The sequence below is a fragment of the Epinephelus moara genome, chromosome 9 (genome assembly GCF_006386435.1).
Source record: "Epinephelus moara isolate mb chromosome 9, YSFRI_EMoa_1.0, whole genome shotgun sequence".
In the NCBI taxonomy this organism is placed as follows: domain Eukaryota; kingdom Metazoa; phylum Chordata; class Actinopteri; order Perciformes; family Serranidae; genus Epinephelus; species Epinephelus moara.
Window position 1 is genome coordinate 33,813,567 of NC_065514.1, and position 19,887 is coordinate 33,833,453.

Sequence of the window (19,887 nt, forward strand, 5' to 3'; positions counted from 1 at the left end):
GTGTGTTTAATGTGCTTAGTTTTATTGTACAGCAATTTGTGACTGTGTTTTGAAAGGAACTATACATATTCATATGAATTATTTACTATTATTATTATTATGCAAAAAAGATCTTACTCTTAAACAAAAAGGTGTATCTCCGTAGGGATCTTTTCCATGATCTTGTCAGACATTTAGACTAACAATCTATGTCCACAGCGTAAACAGATGTGGTGTTTTTGTGACTGTTTCAAAAAAAAATTTGTCACTATACCCTGACCTGGCACACCTAAATGGAATTCAGCCATTAAGATTGCATCTGCATTTGACAATAAATGCAGGTGCCCTATGAAGCATGCTCCAGGCATTACTGTAAATACATTTATACATGATTTAATTCAAACTATCCTTGAACAGTACATTTCACGTTTTTCCAAATATCAATTTAAATTGCTGAGACAGGAACACTTTCTCTCAGGTTATTGCTACTCAGTAAAAATGGACTCAATTACACCACTTCACAAATGAGAGATGTTTGATTTATTCCATCATTCATTTTAATGCACATCTGCAAACATGTAAAAACATACTGTACATACAAGTCTTAACACTGGAGACATTACAAAAATGTGCTTACAAAATTGGAACCATGCAAATAACTGACAAAAGACAAAGAGTATAGGCATCATCACTCACCCAACACACACACACACACACACACACACACACACACACACACACACACACACACACACACACGATAGAAATAAATACACATTAAAAAGAGGAGCATGTGGAGCATGCCATCAACTGGTAACAGTCCCTCAAAAATAATCACCAAATATTTTTGCACCTGATAAAAATACTTTCAAATGCAAAATATATTTTTGTTTTGGTCTTCAAATGCTTGCTCTTTTTTGCTCTTTCAAACTGAACAGGATATTCTTGACATTTCTAAGTGGTTGGATCTGGATTGATAGCTAAAGTACACCTGAAAAGGTTGTTGTTCAGGACTGCTTGTTACCTGATGACGTCACATAAGGAGAACCACTGCAAATATTATCATATATAAGACTAACCATTCGGTCTGTCTCACTGTAGGTTTAGGATGTAGGGCAGCACAACCCGAGGGAGCATTCAAGAATGAATCAAGTTCAGAAAATGTAATCATTTCAAACAGTTATGGAGACGTTAGTATTTGTTTTTTGCCTGGACTCACAGTTGATTCAGTGTATCTTCAGCCTTTTATCCAAAATAAGCAACTCGGTAACTCCAGTTAAATCCATCATTTTTTTCCTTTGCTTTTGTTTCAAAAGGCAGCTTCCGCGTGTTCTTTTATTTTAGAAGGAATAGCATGCAGTCCAATGTAACAATGTACAGGTAAATAAATGTTAATACTAGAGATGGGTCTTTCAAGTAACTTCCATATTGAGTTCTTGCATTAAATTACTATAGAGTATTCACAAAAAAAACAACAACAACATATATATCAAATGTAAAAATAGGAATATAAATTGGCCAACAATGGAAATGAGTGCAATTTGAAAATTGTTTATTGAACAACCAGGTTTCAATTAGTCTAATATTTCATAAATATAAAGTTATCATTTAAAAAAAAAAGTCAGGAAACTTTCTGTTGCTGCTGTTACATAGGTTAGACGCAGTGCTGAAGGACTGTTTTCCGAGCTGCTCTCCTCCTGGTCAGCTCAGCATCTGCCCAGTTAGCACCAGCTAACACAGCAGCAGTGACAAACATGGAGCTCACACTCCTGCAACAGTGGATTTTACCCATTTTATGTAATAAAAAATAAATAGAAAAGTCAGGTTCCCACGAGGGAGGCTGGGCGGCAATTACTCTGTACATTAAATGAATACTTATGTCTGAATCAAGTCCTTGAGTATCCCCATTAAATGCTCACTGGCGTACCAAATGTGGAAGAGTAGGGAAGTCAGAAAGATGGACTAACATTGTTGATTTTGAGATTTTCTTTGACGATAAGAAAACCAGAATATTAAATATATATAATATATATAATATTAAACAGAATATTGCCAGACTTATTATGGCTAGAGCCATCTGATGTCATTTGTTTATTTCACTCAATTAGTGAGTACAAAATTAGTGTGAGGTGCTGTCACCACTGGACTGAATATTAACATGGCTGGATTATTAATTGCTGATTCATCCTTTAAGTAAATTTAATCTGAGATGGATAAAAGTCTGGTGGATAAAATTCAATTCCATTTTGTAATAAAAGCAGTCCCTTCAACACAACAGGCTTCCAGGTGCTGCTAGAACAGTGACCAAATGCACATCAATTTACTGGTTTTAGATTCAAAAGCAAATAGTGATTACATTTTCTTAACATCTCAGACAAATGAGTCCAGTGCTATCCAGTATTCGACAAGAGAACCAATGATTTTGACAACAGAGAATCAAACCAATTCTGATCTATTTTTAGAAGTTTCTTTTTTTTTTTTTTAAATTTAATTTAAACACCGTTTAGAAGAATATCCTTTTCAATTCTAATGTAAGAGCACTTCTGACACAAATATATGTGTCCTTTGAGCAGCCTCTTCTCACAAAATTAAAAGCACTGTATTGTTCCATACTGTTTGTTAAAAGAAAACAGCTTCCACACACACAACTCAACAATATTAAAGACTACATTTTAATAGTGTGCTGTGATTAGGATGGTCAAGTAAGATTTGATTTCATCTTCCGTAGCAGAAAAAGCAGACAAGGAAAAGAGTTATTAATGGCCCATCCACGTCTATAAAGATTATTAAAAGTGACAGATTACAGAAATACTTCAGTTGCCCTAGAATGGTGTCAGTTGACATTTTGGGCATGAAGGCTCATTTTTGAAAATCCTGCACTTTGTACAAGATGAGATGACACTAAGTGAGCTGCAATGACCTCTTCAGCAAAAAAATTGATCTTTGTTCGTAATAATGTGGGGGAGCATTTCATCACCGATCTACATAAACTGCCTTCATTTGAGTATGAAATAAATGAATTCATAAACCCTAGTATCATTAACATATTAGAGCTCTTAAACAGCTTTCTGAGATGACTTCTTGCCCACTGATAAACATTGTTAACATGTAACAAGCTTGTGACTGATTACAAAAATGGCAGATTTCAGTTTGCAGATACACATTTACATTCATATGATTAATCAAGCCATGACCTGTGTGCCACATAGATCATATAGTATGTGCACACAACACAAGTTCAAATAATAACAGACATGGGGATCAAAGCTGTGAAGCTGTGCTGGTGTTCACACTGAACATTATCAGGCTTAATCAAAGGCAAGTTGATAGGGGAGAAGTCATGGTGTCAAATCATGTCATATCAATGGGGCACAACACATGCACTGAAAAATATGGTCTGCACCTGCCGAAAGGCTCAATAGCTGGCACACTATCATAATTCATTGAGGACGATTGATTCGTTTCACTGAAGCATCCGCAGTCAGCCTTGAATCTGAATATATTTTATACATAAAATAAAGATGTAAGTGAGAATTACAATCCTGCAATTATTAAAAACATCTTAAATAGAAGGCTAAAACTTTATATTTATAAACCTTCTATTGCATACTGGCTGCCATCCATTCGAGCGTACCCAAAAAGTTCTGTCAGTCGGACACCATCCCTTTATGTCTAGCACCATATGCGGTCACCCTCAAACATCGCAGCTCCAGTTAATACCCTTGACCAAAGGTTTACCTGCATCATTAACCCTGAACTAGCTTAGCTATTGACTGAGGCTTTCATTTCCTTAAAAAAGACAACCAACTGCAGGCCTGTTTCCATTGCGAAACAGATGTTTAGAATAACATCTGCATGTTGTTCAGTCAAGCTATTTCAGCTTGCTTGTCATTCCACTATTGAGTTTTAGCTACATAAGATCACAGATAAAAAGGGAAAGAGAACAGAGTCTGAGTTTTATACTAATCATCAAGTTGAGAGGCTTTTAAGCACGTAATATTATTTCTTACATCCATTTCATCTCTGTTCTATCAAATGCTTCTGGTTTAACTGTAATATAAGCAATAAGACAGTTCACCATTACAGCACCTGAACCCATAAACCTCAATATAAGACTGGTATTTCTCAGTTGTGTGCGTTTTGCTAAAGTAAGCATACTAGAACATTTTCTAGTTCTTGTGCATGCCAGCTGCTTCAGCCAACATTCATTTTTCCTACTCGTAAACAAAATATCCAAAGTAATGCTGGCTGTTTGTACCTGACGTAAAGTTAGCTAGCTGTTTGTAGCTTATCTAAAATTAACTAGCAGTTTATAGCTTATCTAAGCTGTTTGTAGCTACCACAACACCAAATGAGTATCAAATTATCGAAATCCACATGGCTGCTCTGTTGTGCAGTTATTTGAACATAGGTTAGCCTTCGATACCCAAGTAATTACTTTCTTTCAACAGACTAGCTGTGGGCTGGCAATCAAATCTCTCTTTTTTAAGGGATGCACGATATTGGACTTCTTGCCAATATACGATATGCCGATGTGTAGCAATTAATTTGGCGGATAACTGATACCGAAACCATATATCTACTTTTTCCCCCACCTAACTTCAGTGATAATCAAGTCTCCTCTGTAGTGGAAATACCATCACATTATGCATGCATACTCTTATCGTGATGGCTCACCAACAGATGGGAGAGATGAAATAGAATGCTTTTCAATGTATGTAATATTCATTCTGATAGTTGATTTTAAAGTTGATAATGGCCGATACCAATGATGTGCCAATATTGTTGTGCATCCCTACTCTTTTTCTGTTACCGACTGAAATGTAACAGATGTCAGATGTCAGTTGTGGGCACTGAATGTCTGGTCAAAATCTTTTTTTATTTATTCTCCTATCACACAATTCCAATTTAAATCAAATTCAAGACTATTTTTTTAGGCACAATTTCTCATTTTGGCTTCTTTGTAACTGTAGAAAAATGTGGTTATATTTCTCAAATTAACAACAAAGTTTAACTGTGGTATCTCCTGAACTCATCTGCTAATGTATCGGTACTGTATTGCACTGCACTAATATTGGAACATTTCAGTACTTAGCTTTATTACTGTCGGCTAGTAACAGCAAAAACCAGCTGCCTTCCAACTATGAATTCACTTATGACTAGATGATGCTGCTTTGCCACGCATTCAGAGGTGTGGACTTGAGTCCCATGACTAGTCAGACTTCAGTAAAAAATGTGATAACTTCAGATTTGATTTGAAAATAAAAAAAGACTTGCAACTCCACTTAGACTTAAACACCAATGACTTGTGACTTCAACTAGTCTTGAGCCTTTTGACATGAAAAAATACTCAATACCTTCCCCCGAGGCCAAAGATTAAAGGCGCTGTATGTAAGAATGTGGCCAAAACGGTTACTGCACTCAAATTCAAAATACTGCCGCGAGTCGTGTCCGCCCCCCCTCCCCTACAGATTCGAGGTTGCTGGACAGCGGCACGCTGGAGACTGATTTGTTTGCCCACGGGCGGCTGCCGTGGCAGGGCCGCGTCGCCGCGTCCTTGATCTTCGGTTTTCCAGCGGACCGTTCGAGCAAGTCCGGCTTCTCTGCTGCTAACGCTGCTGCCGGGATACAGCTGAGGAGGAGCCGGCTGCTAATGCTATGTACCGGGACACTGCTAATGCTGCTTGCCGTGCTGCTGTAGCTCAGTCGTAACTGTAACTGATGCTGAGACTCTACTGACTGCGTGACTGGTAGACGACGGTGGGTGGCGCAACAGGCCAGAACACAAATTCAAAACATAAACATGATTTGCGGACCGTAAAATATTTTTTTAAATGCGATCAGTATGTTATATGAACATTATTCCTTAGTCTCTGTGACATATTAGGAGGATTTTACGACTATTTGCTTTAGATTTCTTACATATAGCTCCTTTAAAAAGTATGTCATGTTATAAAGTGGACCACCAATTTATTAATTTCCCTTCATTTCCTGAATCAACTAACGTTAATGCTATTCATTTCAAGCAAGTCGACACCTAATTCTCCATATCAACTTTGTTTGAATTAGCAAGCAAGATAGCTAACTTCCAGCTGTTACATAAGTAAAAAAATTAATGACTTAATGCTTCATTCACACACTCTTGTCACAGCATAGGAAAGCACACTGCTATCATTTGATGAGTGACAACCGTGTTTGGTTCATTTTCTGTAATCACTGTAACAATAACATAAAAGCATAATGGAATTAGCAAGCTTCCTAGCTAAATTTTAGCTGCTCCATAGGTAAAATTTAATAACTTAACACTTCATTCACATGCTCTTGTCACAGTGTACAAAAGCACATTGCTATCACATGATGAGTGACAACTTTATTCGGCTCATTTTCTGTAACATCGTAACATAAAAGTATCCATGAAAGTACTGTATGGATCACTTCATCAATTTTTCTGAGGAACAGCTGTATCCGTATGACACAAGCTCTTATTTAGACACTATTGACTTTAACACCAATGACTCATGACTAATTTAGACTTCAGCCTTTTGAGTTGAAAATACTTGATACCTTCCCCCAAGCCCAAAGATTAAAAAGTATGTTACTTAAAAATGTGCCACCCATTTCCCTTCATTTCCTAAATCAACTAATGTTAACACAATTAATTTCAAGCAAGCCGACACATAATGCTCCAGATCTCTTTTGTTTGAACCAATTCCATAGCATCCAATGAAGTTGCAGATGAGAACAATCAATAACTCACGTTATGTTACTGACCATCAGTTGCGAAAAATGATACTAACGATAATTTCATTCGTAAACAAAAGCTACACGGTGCACAACAAAAAACAAACTTCAGCATACAAAATGTACAGGTCAAAAATTATCCAACAACTTCCAACAAACTTGTTACCCAATTAAACACAAATTTTTAAATGCATTCATGATTTTTGTAGATTTAATATGTTATTACTCAGTTGTTAAAATGGTATTACCATTTGGTGAGGAGCACATTATGACTTGTTTAGGATGCAAAGTTTAGGACTTGGGACTTACTTGTGACTTGCAAAACAATGACTTGGTCCCACCTCTGCATGCACACCCTCTGGCCAATCGCAATGACTCATTCACTGTGATATGAAGTACTATAATGAAGTTACTACAGAGATACATGTAAACCCAGGTTGGAGAAGAAGCTCGGTCAATAATGTTCAGTGTGAAAAGCACCACAACTCCCTCTGATGGTTCTTTCAACAGTACTCTGTTGTGTCAAAGTAATGACAGAACAAAGGAAAATTCATCACATTACATTTCCAATGGGACTAAATGCATTGCTGAGACATGATGCTAAAGAAATAATGATTTTCAAAAGGTTACTAGTAAAGTATTCAATAGGTCAGGCCCCTCACTTCAGATTTATTTTATCCAGACAGAAAATGTACCCAGGAATACTGTCTCCTGCTTCACATATTAATAAACAGATAAGGCATACATGTTTCTTACATTAAAAACGTTCAACTTCTAAAAATAAAAAAAGAAAACCCTTAAAGACCAAAACATGCACTATTGCATTACCCAATGAAACATTTGCTCGATCTGACAACATCCGTGGTTGCAGTGGGAATTCTTGGCTCTGTTGTTAAACATTTAAATTTTCATGACAAACTAAGAGGTGTAGTGTAGGACTAATGTGGCTCCCTCTCTCTCAGTGCAATCATCATTATCTGAGCACAAGAAGTCTCCATGGGAGAGATGGCTGTGAGAGGAGGAGGACCAAGATAGCCTTTTCCCAGAATGCATCAAGAAGGGAGAGGCATCCCCTCTGCACTCCAAGAAATAGTTTCAGCTTGTCCTCAAAGGTTTCATGGCAGTCCCCACTGACCAATCATCAGGCGTCGAGTTGAAAAGCAGTATGCTGGCTTTTCCCAACGCATCTGTCCGAGCTCTTCATTGATCAGTTCCACGATACATGTTTGACATGACAATGATTTTGTAATGTTTATACTTTCACCTACCATATCTGAGCAGAAAAGGCAGGAGGGAAAAGAGGGAACAGGTTAGGAGTTATCCTGAAGGTCTTTGGCCTTGGTCAGGATGGTGTGAACATCTGAGATAGGGTAATCCTGAAAGAAAAACTAAAATTACCACAACACAGCTGTACGCCTCCATGAACCAGTCAAGTTGCAGTTACAGTTTACATCCATGTCTGTCCAGATCACATGTAACCATGACAGTTGACAATGCTTCAGAAATGGATGTTGCTGTAAAGCAGCTGCATATACTAAAACATGGATGTTTCACACACATCCTTCCCCTGGCAGCACAGAACATCTGTCCAATCAGCACAGTTTCAAGATGGACACCCAAAATTAGTGTCTCCAATTCAGTTTCTGACCAAATGTCTCCCCTTCTGTTCCTGAGATATAACTATGACTGAGTATTGTTAAGATTTTATTAATACTACTACTCTTACTGATACACGATTTGGTACTTCATCGATACTCTTATCGGTTCCTTTGCATTTCTAAAAAAAAGTTGCTTTTTAGAAAACATTAATTTAAAAAGAATAAATTCAGAACAGGATTATTGCATATTTGAACTAAATGTTTCTAGAGCAGTAACAGTAATTTTACAACAGCTATGTCACTATATATTCCTGACATGACAATACTGAGTGCAGTTCAGTATTTATCAGTCATTCCTCCTGTCCTCTGTCCTGACTTGTCTCTGCTGATGTGATTCACTGCATGCAGGTAACATTAGCACTGGTAGAAATAGGAGGGGCTTCTTGTGTCAGCCATCAGCTTTGTTTAAAAGTATTTGCCCAATTTTAAGATAAGTGGCAAACTGAGCTAAAGAGTTAGACTACATACATACAGCCGTCATTTATCATCTCTGCTGTTCACCAACTTTATTCCAGGTCATGAGGGTGTGTGTGTGTGTGTGTGTGTATGTGTGTGTGTGTATGTGAAGGAGGTCAGTCTCGGCATAGAGCACGGGTGAGAGGCTGCAGGATGACAATGCATTAAAACAAAATGTAGAGAAGTGCAGATAAAAGAACTAATTGAAGTCAGAGTTTATCAATACTACAGTCTTTGATCATTTAGCCCTGGGACTCATTTAATACTGGGTTTCAGTGCCCATCCCTAGTTATGACACTGGGTATCAGCCAGAAAAGTATTTTTGCAGAACATTATGATGTAACAGTAAAGATGACATCTGACCTTTTGGATATAAAATGTTGTCACAATTTTATTGTTAGACATCTGTGTGAAATCTTGAAAGTTATTGCCAAGAACATGTTTTCTGAGGTCCCACTGACCTTTGACCAACAAAATATAATCAGTTTATTCTTGAGTCCAAGTGCACGTTTGTGGCAAGTTTGAAGCTCTTCCCTCATGGTGTCCTTGAGATTTCACATTCATGAGAGTGAAACATAAGGAAACATGATGACACATAATGCCTACGGCCACAGGTCTTGCCATGAGGAGACATAAAAATCACTGAGTCAGTTTCAGTGAGAACATTACCTGCACTGTATATCTTAATAACGTTTCACAACATATTATAAGAAGTCTTACCTGCAGTAATCTCATATTCACTGTAAAGTCTCCTGCCAGTAAGTTGTCCCGGATGAGTCTATGAGGAGAAGTCAACAGAAACCATGATTCACATGAAGAGTCACAGGTATCAATAATGTGGGAGTACAGGGAGCAAAATCAGAAAATCTCACATGAGCATGGCGCAGCAGACCAGGATGAGGAAGTGGAATCTGTCCTGGTCAGAAAACAGGGTGTCCCAGATGCGGATGACATCTGGCAGGAGGAACTCCTGAGATAACAACAAGGTCAGCCACCGGAATGTGAAATACTGCGGTTTGATGTTCTGTTCTTCCTGTGTGGACAGAAAAAAATGGAAGAAAAACAGAGGAATTGGGCATATCATTGTTGTTTTAAGACAGATTTGAAAAAATGTGAATCTGTACTTTAGCAGGCTCACATTGTCTCCATCTCTCCATCTCTCACTCGCTCTCTCTCACTTATTGCAAGCACCAAAAAAAATGTTTTCCTAGCAAAGTCATTAAATATTAATTCTGATACAATGACTCAATACAGAACACTGATCAGCAACTGTTTAGATTAATCCTTCGCAAAAATGTTAAACATTCTCTGGTTCCAGCTTCTCAGATTGAGGAGATTCTCAGATGAGGATTTGCTGCGGTTCTTTTTGTCATGATAGTAAACTATATATTTTGACGGATTTGACAACCAAGTAATTTAGGACATCACATCAGGCTCTGTAAACTTCTGACGGACATTTTTGGCTAGACCCTAGAGGTAAGGCCAGCCCTATGAACAGATAACTGCCAGCTGCTACATGAGTAAAGTTTGACGCCTGAATATATCATTCACACACTCTAGTCATAGCGTAGGAAAACACATTGCTATCATGTGACGAGTGACAACTTTGTTCGGCTCATTTTCTGTAACCACTGTAACTTCAGCGTAAAAGCATGGTTTAATTAGCAAGCTAGCTAGCTAACTAGCCAAACAGCCATGGGTGAAATGGCAGTTTTGGATGGAGGAAAGAGGATCACCTCATCAACTTGTTTGAGGAACAGTCGTGTCTGTATGAAACAAGCCCTAATTTAAATGTTACTGAGTGTTTCGTGTTACAATGTCAGAACGGGTGCCACTGCCATTTAGGGGTGTAACAATACATCGATCCACATCAATACATCGATTCATTGATTAACGATCCAATTACATAGATGCAAAATGAAAACATCGATCCATATCGTCATCTTAAAGATACACCTTTATTTTGAAATTCACATAGCCCATCCGTGTCACCATTTTAGTGAACAGGTCTATTTTTATTATTTTTTGTTACAGAAGAATACTGTTTTTCATTTAAATGCCTGATACCTGGAAGAGCTCAGAAATAAAATGGTCAGATCATATTCTAGTTGTTTTTGTGAGTTGATGTAAATGATTGTGTTAGATGGGCATATGATAATGTGTCATATTGATTGCAGGCTCCTGAATCGAATCGAAATCGTATCGTGACAGACTTTGTGATATCGGCAAACATCGTATTGTCATCCAAACAAATCAATATAATATCGTATCGTGATGAAGCTGGTGATTTACACCCCTACTGCCATTATGAAGAGAAGGTGGAAATAATAATTGAAATTGAAGTAAATGTTATGTGTTTATATGTGCTGCCACAATGACAAGATTCTATTTTTGGTAATTGGCACAGATAGGACACTACTGGCAGAACTTGGCTCTGATAGTGGCCAATAGCTGTGCAGTCTCCACCAGTCATGTGGGGACGGACATCTGCGACCAGGGTTGAACAGGGGAGGGATGGGTTATGTTGAATGGAGCAAAAATGAGCTAATCAGTGAGTACTTCTCCACAGAAAGCCGCTCCTGTCCTCTGCATGACTGTGTCTCACTGTACTTTTCTTAAGTTTAACGTGTTTACATTCGTTTTTTGGGTTGGACCGCAACAACAAGGCCAGCTCTGTAAGCTAGGCCAACAAAAGTTTGTGACTAGCTGACTGCCAGCCACTTCCTGTTTCAAATTAAAAGCTCCTGAGTATTTCATACACGGTCCAGCCATGTACTAGGTTTTGGCCTAGTCTTGTTCATTGTTTTCTGATAATTTATAGACCAAACAACTATTTAATTAATCATGATTTCTACACATTCACAAGTCAATTTTATGCCTCAGAGGTGCTCCGGCCACAAAAGCCAGGCACAGACAGACAGCAGAATGGAGAGGAAAGTCATGAGTGAGATGCTCTGGTCAGAGAGTCTGCAGCTGTTAGGAGCCAGAGGCAGTGTAGTAGATCACGTGGACACTGGCTGTTATAGATAATATGTGGTTTGTAATGGCAGCTCCTCGCCTGCTGATTCCAATCATTGATTTTTAGAGTGAAGCCCCAGAGAACAGTTCCTTTAGCTCCCTAAAAGGAACAGAAAATGAGCAAGAAGTGGGAATGTGGCCTCAGCCATACCAGCTTGAGATAGAGCTCCAGGTCTTTGTCTTTGAGCATGGAGTACACACTCTCCATCTTGTAGGTGATGCCGCACTGAGAGTCGTCAAGGCTCTTGATGAAGTTGTCTCTGTTCTCTGACATCAGGTTGGTGAAACAGAAGAATGTATCTGCTTCAGCATGCTCTGAACGACAAAGCACAAAAGATTTACAAAGGGCTCATACATGGTGTCTACAGTTATGAAACATTTAAGACTTTTCAAGACTTTTTCCAATAGCACTTAAGAAGTAATTTAAGACCAAACTTGCAATGGAAATACACACCAAAAGTAAAAATATTCTCTCTCCAAATAAACACCTTGATCAGCTCAAAATGAACAGTAAGGTAAAATGACACTGATGATGATGATGATGATGATGATGATGATGATGATGATAATCTCTGTGCTTGCCGCACAAAAAAAGACAAACAAACAAACAGGCTGGCTAGCCTCATTGCATGATCTTAATGCATAAAAAGGGCAAAATAGGGGCACTGCGTGCATTGAGGTGTTACGTTGAAGTCTGTTCACCCAGTGAATAGTGTTTCCCTCGAGTTAAAATATGTTTCCTGTACTGACAACATAAAAGGCCCAAACAATGTGAATTAAAGACAATGTTATACTTTTTAAGGCCTTTTAATGATACATGTGTATTTTAGACATTTTATGACTTGTTAAGGACCCAGGCCACCGTGTTACATTTGTGCGTGAAAATGTCAAAAGTTCAAATGTTCAGTTAAATATGACCGACCTTTCCACTGGCTGTTGGGGTCCGTGGCAAAGGTGTAGTAAATTGGCCCAACAATCTCATTCATGCCCTGTACGTAGGCAATCCCAGGGTTGAGTTTGGCATAGATGAAGAGGATCCGCTCCACCACTTCCCAGTGTGCCTCACTCCCATTGGGCAGTACCTCATATTCATTAGATGGATACAGGTTCAACGCCTTTCCAGGGGAGCTGACCTGAAGGAGCAGATTCAGTTTACCAGAAAGGTGTGGCAATTGCTCAGCAAACTGTGTGTAATAATGACTATAAGCAGCACATACAATGTTTGTTTTAAACAGATATTTATGGTAATTCAAGGGAAAAGAAGATGAGATGTAAAAGTAAACTTAAGAAAATAAAGGTCAATATCACTGTCCTGGTGTAAAGAAGCAATTTTTTATTTATTTTTATTTAACCTTTATTTAACCAGGCAGAATCATTAAGAACGAGTTCTTATTTACAATGATGGCCTGACAAGAGGCACAAGCATAACCTGATAATGATCAATCTTAGGAGTTCAGGGTGTTTCCACTAATGCTCTTCAGCATTGCTTACATGTGATTCTCAAAGTAGTACTGCAAAGAAATGAAAGTACTGCTTGTGTTTGCAGTTTACAGCTTTTTAAAGAAAAATGAAGTTTTTTTAGACCTACACCCTATTTTCCCATGTTTTTGTGTCTAAGAGACTAATCGGAATAACAATTTTTTTAATCTGTCCAGTACTGAGCAAAATTGCTGCGGCCTGCAGAGGAGAGACAGACTGCAGTGTAATCCCTCAGGGTAACTGAGCACTGTCAATTTATGTCCAGTGAAAGGATTGTTTTTGCCACTGACAGACTCAGATTGAAGTGTCTGACAACATTATGGTCAAGATCTCTCTACAGAGATAGACCTTTTGTATTAGAGTGAGCTCCTTGTTGTTTACCCACAAACAGCCCAAAATCGCAATTGTTCACCCTACCAAACTCCATTTAAATAAAAGTAATTTTGTCATCGTGAAACACACTTCATGGGGCGGCAGTAGCTCAGTCCATAAGGACCTAGCTTAGGAACCAAGGGGTTGCCGGTTCAAGTCCCCATATGGACCAAGTATGGAGCACGGACCAAGTATGGAGCATGGACTGGAGTGCTGGAGCCTCCTGAGCACTGACAGGGTGCCCTCAAGCAAGGCACTGGACCCCCAATTGGTCAGGGTGCCTGTCCAAGGCAGCCCCCTCGCTCTGACATCTCTCCATTTAATGCATGTATAGGTCCTGTTTGTGCGCAGCAATGTATCCAACAGTTGTTAAAACATTTCAGTCTGGATGTAAGTTATACAGGATGACAGGTGACTCATCAAGTGCAAAGAATTGGTGATTTCATCCTGCATCATCAGCGCATCAAGACCTATGAAAATCAAACTCCGGTGACTGGCAGCAGTTAATGCAGCACTTTAAAACTTCTTGTTTGTGAACCTATGTAATCTGGTGTCACAAAGAAATAACTAATGATAAGCATCATTAGTATTATTAGACTGTTAGTCTGCCACATTATGAAAAACAGATAGAGACAAAAAAGAGTGGTCTTGCGGATGTAGCAGATGGATTCATTTAACTAAACCAAACAGGTTAGGTGTGAAATCACCCCTGAGTGAGTTTGTATGGATAGACCAATCTGGAAATCCATCGGTAAAAAAAAAAAGAAAAAAAAATCTACAATGTAAATTGCAGAATCTGTCTTGGGAGATTATGGATAGACAGAAACCCAAAAGAATTACATTTATTTTCAAAAAATCCTGATTTACTACAATGTATTCTGTTCTGGCATAATGCATAAATACAATGTAACACAGCTTAGCTTTCTACCACACTACATCCGGGACAAACAAACCTGTTTGTGCTTTAAAAGCACGTTCACCATTCCTCTCGTAACTTGCATCTGCACTTCATATGACAGACTAGTTCAGATGGAGCTTGTAAACATTAATTTGAAAATCTGATGACACATTTTCTCTGTTCCTCACTGGATTCCTCCAGACATACCCTGACCACACACACACAAACATTCACTTACATTGGTGACTCCACTGCGGTTGCGGTTGACAGTTTGTGCTTTCAGGGTGGTTTGTTCGACTCGCCGACGCAACGTCTCATAGTCATTCTGAGGGTCCAAGATAAGCTGACAGGGGTATTCTGTGGGACGCTGGAAGAATGCCATGTCTGGGTACAGCCGCCTGCAAACACACAAACAGGTCGGTCATATTTTACCTGACTTTGAGTTGTATACATTATTACACGCTGTTTTCTTTTAGACATTCACATACTGTCAAGAACAAACTAATAGATCTAGAATAGTTTTTCCACAGTCATACCTTACATCCTTGTCGATTTGTAGCAGAATTTCATTATCTTTGAAGTAGGTATTCCACCTGCTGTCTGGGTTCGGATTTAGAGGCTGAAAAAAAGATAAGGGAAAAAGACACATGAAATTACTGAAACAGTTTTAAGTGACCTGTTACACCTGTGAGCAAAGAGCCGGACAAGCAGTCGATCATTTATTAGATGAAAACATCTGAGGCAAGAAATAGGCGATACAGAAACAGAATCTTGATTGGATTCGATCAGCGCTGTCTAATTTGACAGTTTGACTGCAGTTCAGGAGCAGTGATTGAAATGATTGACAGCTGCATCCGAGACTTTTCAGCTCTGACTGGTTGTTTTTCATTCAGCTGAAGTGAATTCTTGCAGATGCCATTAGAAGCACAATAAGGAAGAGGAGCAACATGTTTTTTTCACAGACAATCACAGACAATCTGTGTCATGTACAGCGGCATGCAAAAGTTTAGGCAACCCTGGTCAAAATTTTGTTTACTGTGAATAGCTAAGCAAGTAAAAGATGACCGGATTTCCAAAAGGCATGAAGTTAAAGATGATACCTTTCTTCAATATTTTAAGTTAGAATACTTTTTTTATTTCAATGTTCTCCAGTTTCAACATATCAAAAAAGGAAAAGGGCCTAAAGCAAATGGTTGGGCACCCTGGATGGTCAGTAATTAGTAGGGCCCCTTTGGCAAGTATCAAAGCTTCTTTGTAGCCAGCTATGAGTCTTTTAATTCTTGTTTGGAGGATTTTCACCCATTCTTCCCGCAGAAGGCTTCTAGCTCGGTGAGATTCTTGGGCCATCTTGCATGCACTGCTCTTTTGAGGTCTATCCACAGATTTAATGATTTTTAGGTCTGGGGATTGTGAGGGTAATGGCAAAATCTTCAGCTTGCTCCTCTCGAGGTAGTCCATTGTGGATTTCGAGGTGTGTTTAGGATCATTGTCTTGTTGTAGAAGGCATCCTCTCTTCATCTTCTGCTTTTTTACAGATGGTATTACGTTTGCTTCCAGACTGGAGAAGTCCAGTATTTTGCACTTTGAGCCCCATTTCTGGGTTGTTTATGATGAAATAGAGTGGCTAAGACCAAAATAGTGATGATTGTTCATTTTCGGAGAATTTGGCTTTCCCCTGTATGGCTTAACACTGCTGCCTATGGCCATGTGTGAACCTGTCCTAAAACCACCCTAAACGTTCGGTTTCAAAGCCATGAAACTCACCGAGTGGTCAGTGGTGTTCGCTGATGTTCTGACATTGACATTGATGATTGTTGATGATTGTTGGAGCAAGGTTTCAGGAATCAGAATATATATAAAGGTTTGAAATTTGCATCACATGGCCTTTCCTAACAATATCTGTGAACAAGCCATAGTCCTAACAAGCTAATTATGGTCTGAGACCCTGGTAAAATTTGTCTGAGAGCTCAAATGTCTTGGGATGCCTAAACTTTTGCATAATGCTCCTTTCCTTTTTTTCACTCTAAAATTGTATGAAACAAAAATAATACTCTAATCTTGCTTAAAAAAATTAAAAGCATATTTCATCTTTAACGTCATGCCTTTTGGAGATCCGTTCATCCTCTACTTAATTAACTGTTTACAGTGAAATAACATTTGACCAGGGGTTCCCAGACTTTTACATGTCACTGTATATTATCAGCATATAATGACAGTTTCAGCTAATATCAAAAAAGTTATTTTAATTAAAAGTTACCTACTGTAGCTTTACAGTGTTTGATTGCTTTATGGTTTCTTGCAGGAAATATAACTTAAAGTGACTTTAGTTATAGGTTGTGCTGCACAGTATAAACTGTTGCAGTGACTGTTGTAGTGACTTATTGTTTTGACAGTCAAACAGTGTTTCAAAAAGTGTGCTTAAGCAACTAAGAACAAAAACTCAAAAGACTTGAGATAACAAAGTGATCTGCAAAGCGGTCATACATCCACATTTTAAAGTTGCACTGTTAGAAACACAGTTTAATGATTACCCAAAACAGAACATTAAACAGTTAGTCCTGCCAAGTCATACAAATGCATGTTTGGGCTTTTACCGTAAAAACACTACTGGTCTTACAACCTACTCCTCCTGCTACTTGTTAGTTAGAGCTGAATATTATTGATGAAACTCAACTATAGTTTAACAATATCTGCCACATGAGTGATGAACAGCTAAAGACTGTCATGCAATCACCAGTCACACTGCCTCTTTAAGGCTGTTCTGCATGCACTGCCTTTTACTGCTTACTTCAGCAGAGGAAGATAGCAGACATTAGCATCGTCACTGAAGCACACTGTACTTCACATACCTTGTAGCTTCACTGATCAGGCCTCATTTCAGTTTAACACTGCTGTGAAAAGAAGAACTCACATGATCCTCCATAGTAACATCTTCTCTGGAAAGGCCCAAGTTGGCTTTGGCAATACCGGGCTGGATGATCATCTCCTTCAGGAACTGGGAGTACACCTCCCTATGACAGACAAAATGGGACAACTTGAAACAAAGTGGTGGTGGAAACTTAAAATACACCTCAAGAGCCATTTGTTTATATCCAGGTTTATACTGGATTTAAAAAAACAGTAGTCAGGGTGTCTTGTCTCCATGTATCAGACGTTTAAATTTAATGCTTTTTAAGACATTTTTAAGGTAATTTTTAACCAAGACTGATTAAGACAATTTTTTGGACAATTCATCTTTTTTCTCATCCAAGCATTGCAGGTAAGTATGACGACAAGTAGTATGAATGTAGTCCCCTGCAGAGGTAAGCTTAATGTAGAAATATAGTTATTAAAGAGTTAGGTTCATCTACATTTCTACAAACTAGATGACACTAGGGATGTCCCAATCACATTTTTTTGCATCCAATCCAATACTGAGTCCTTTATTTTGAAACCGAGTCTGATACCGAGTCCGATACGACACTTTTCAAACGTTAAGAAAAAAAAATAAAAAATCCATCCAAGTTGTCCCATAAGGTTTGTTTTTTATTTAAATAGTATCCGAAAAGCTTATCGGTGGTTCAGCAGCACAAAATGTAAACAAATTCAGTATCTTCTTCTTGTCTTCAACAAACAAAATAGGCCTTTGTCTTTATACATTGGAAAGTGGAGGCAACAATGAACAACATAGATGAAAAACCTGGCCATTTTTGTTGTTTTGATTCCTCCGATCTGTTATTACCGATTCCGATTTTGTAAAAATAATGTGATCGGAGCCAATACCCGATCTGAGGATCGGATTGGGACATCCCTAGATGACACCCTTTACATTCTAAAACCAGCCGCCAGCGATTTGGCCATCTGAGTTGCAGGTGACACCATCAGCTGGCTTGAGTCGAGTTCAGACCGGCCAGTTCACACCGCTGCAACTTTTCTCTGCAACATTCTAAAACGGTTTCATCTCATCGCGAATATTTCGCGCTTAACATTTATGAGATTTAATTTTAAAGACATTTTAAGACTTTTTAAGGACCTGCAGACACCCTGGTAGCACTGAGATAATTTGTTGATTATTCAGACCACAGAAAATGAATCACCGAGTAATTTGAAAATTGAGTAATCTTTCAGACATTTATCAAGCAGAAACGCAAAAAATATTCTCTGTTTTTAGCTTCAAAAATGTAACACTTTTATATTACTAAATATTTTGGGTTTTGGTTAGGCAAAACAATACACAAGAAGATGTCACCTGGGGCCTCTGGGACATTATAATGGGCATTTTGACAATCTCGTGATATTTTTCAGACTGAACAAGTAATCGGTAAATTGAAAAAATTAATCAATCAAACAATTTTTTTGCTAAAATGTCCTGTTACTGTGTTTTTTCTTCTCTGCTGCCAAATCTGGAAAAAGTGGTGAAAACACCATTGGGGCTTTTCTCTGTTGGGTCTGATATAAACAAGGAAAATGGAGGAAACAACAGTAAAGAGAGTTTCTTCACCATGAGAGACCACCATAATAAACAGCATCATGACTGGTGAGTCACAGCTGAGATGGCTGTTTTTTTTCTGTTTTTAGTCAGCTAAGGACATCAGCTATTGTCATCAGCTGTGCTGATTAATGGCAGCTGATTTTGTGGTTGCTCAGTGAGATCTCCATGCTCTTTCATTAAGTTTTAACATGTTCTCCTTGGAGAGAGAGGGGTGTCTGCAATACTTTGCTCAGCCTGCTGCCCCCAGGACCAGGCTTCAGATAAGCGGTTGAAAATGGATGGATGTTCTCCTTACCTCTGCTTTTTGAGGAAAGATTCCCATAATGTCTGATCAAGAGGAAGATAATTGAGAAGGATCTGAAAAGTGAGTAAAATAATCACAAGTCAGTCAACACACATCCGAATATTTTGCAAGTCTATATAGTCAAATGTGCAACTATCTGATCTGTCCCCCTTCACAATCTTATAGAAATCTTGAAATGTTGTATTTTATTTTTAACCCAGACTTCATTTCTTTTTAATTTGTTTTGCAAAACACACAGAGGTGAAGGGAGCCGTCAGGCTGAAGAAGGAGGCCTACAGGGCATGGTTGGTCTGTGGGTCTCCAGAAGCAGCTGACGGGTACCGGCGGGCCAAGCGGAGCACAGCAGCGGCAGTCGCGGAGGCAAAAACTCGGGCGTGGGAGGAGTTCGGTGAGGCCATGGAGAAAGACTATCGATCAGCTCCAAAGAGGTTCTGGCAAACCGTCCGGCGCCTCGGGGGGGGAGGCGGCAACTTGCTCACACTGTTTACAGTGGGGGCGGGGAGCTGCTGAC

The 19,887-nt window shown here is 38.8% G+C and overlaps 1 protein-coding gene across 2 annotated transcripts in view; it reads right to left on the reverse strand.

Moving 5' to 3' along the window:
• Window positions 1-1,514: 1,514 nt before the first annotated feature.
• tbc1d13 (TBC1 domain family, member 13) overlaps window positions 1,515-19,887 on the reverse strand; it is a 26,319-nt gene continuing 7,946 nt past the window's right edge. Inside the window, exons 4-12 of one of the 2 annotated variants that reach the window (XM_050052412.1) lie at window positions 19,368-19,429; window positions 17,513-17,612; window positions 15,138-15,220; window positions 14,840-14,999; window positions 12,775-12,985; window positions 12,004-12,167; window positions 9,707-9,867; window positions 9,555-9,612; window positions 1,515-8,096 (exon numbers count right to left, since the gene is read on the reverse strand). In XM_050052412.1, the coding sequence (XP_049908369.1) occupies window positions 8,031-8,096; window positions 9,555-9,612; window positions 9,707-9,867; window positions 12,004-12,167; window positions 12,775-12,985; window positions 14,840-14,999; window positions 15,138-15,220; window positions 17,513-17,612; window positions 19,368-19,429 (1,065 nt within the window). In that variant the 3' untranslated portion in view covers window positions 1,515-8,030. Of the gene's footprint in view, window positions 8,097-8,118; window positions 9,451-9,554; window positions 9,613-9,706; window positions 9,868-12,003; window positions 12,168-12,774; window positions 12,986-14,839; window positions 15,000-15,137; window positions 15,221-17,512; window positions 17,613-19,367; window positions 19,430-19,887 lie in introns of those variants that run through there. The other variant, XM_050052410.1, reaches the window with a different exon arrangement.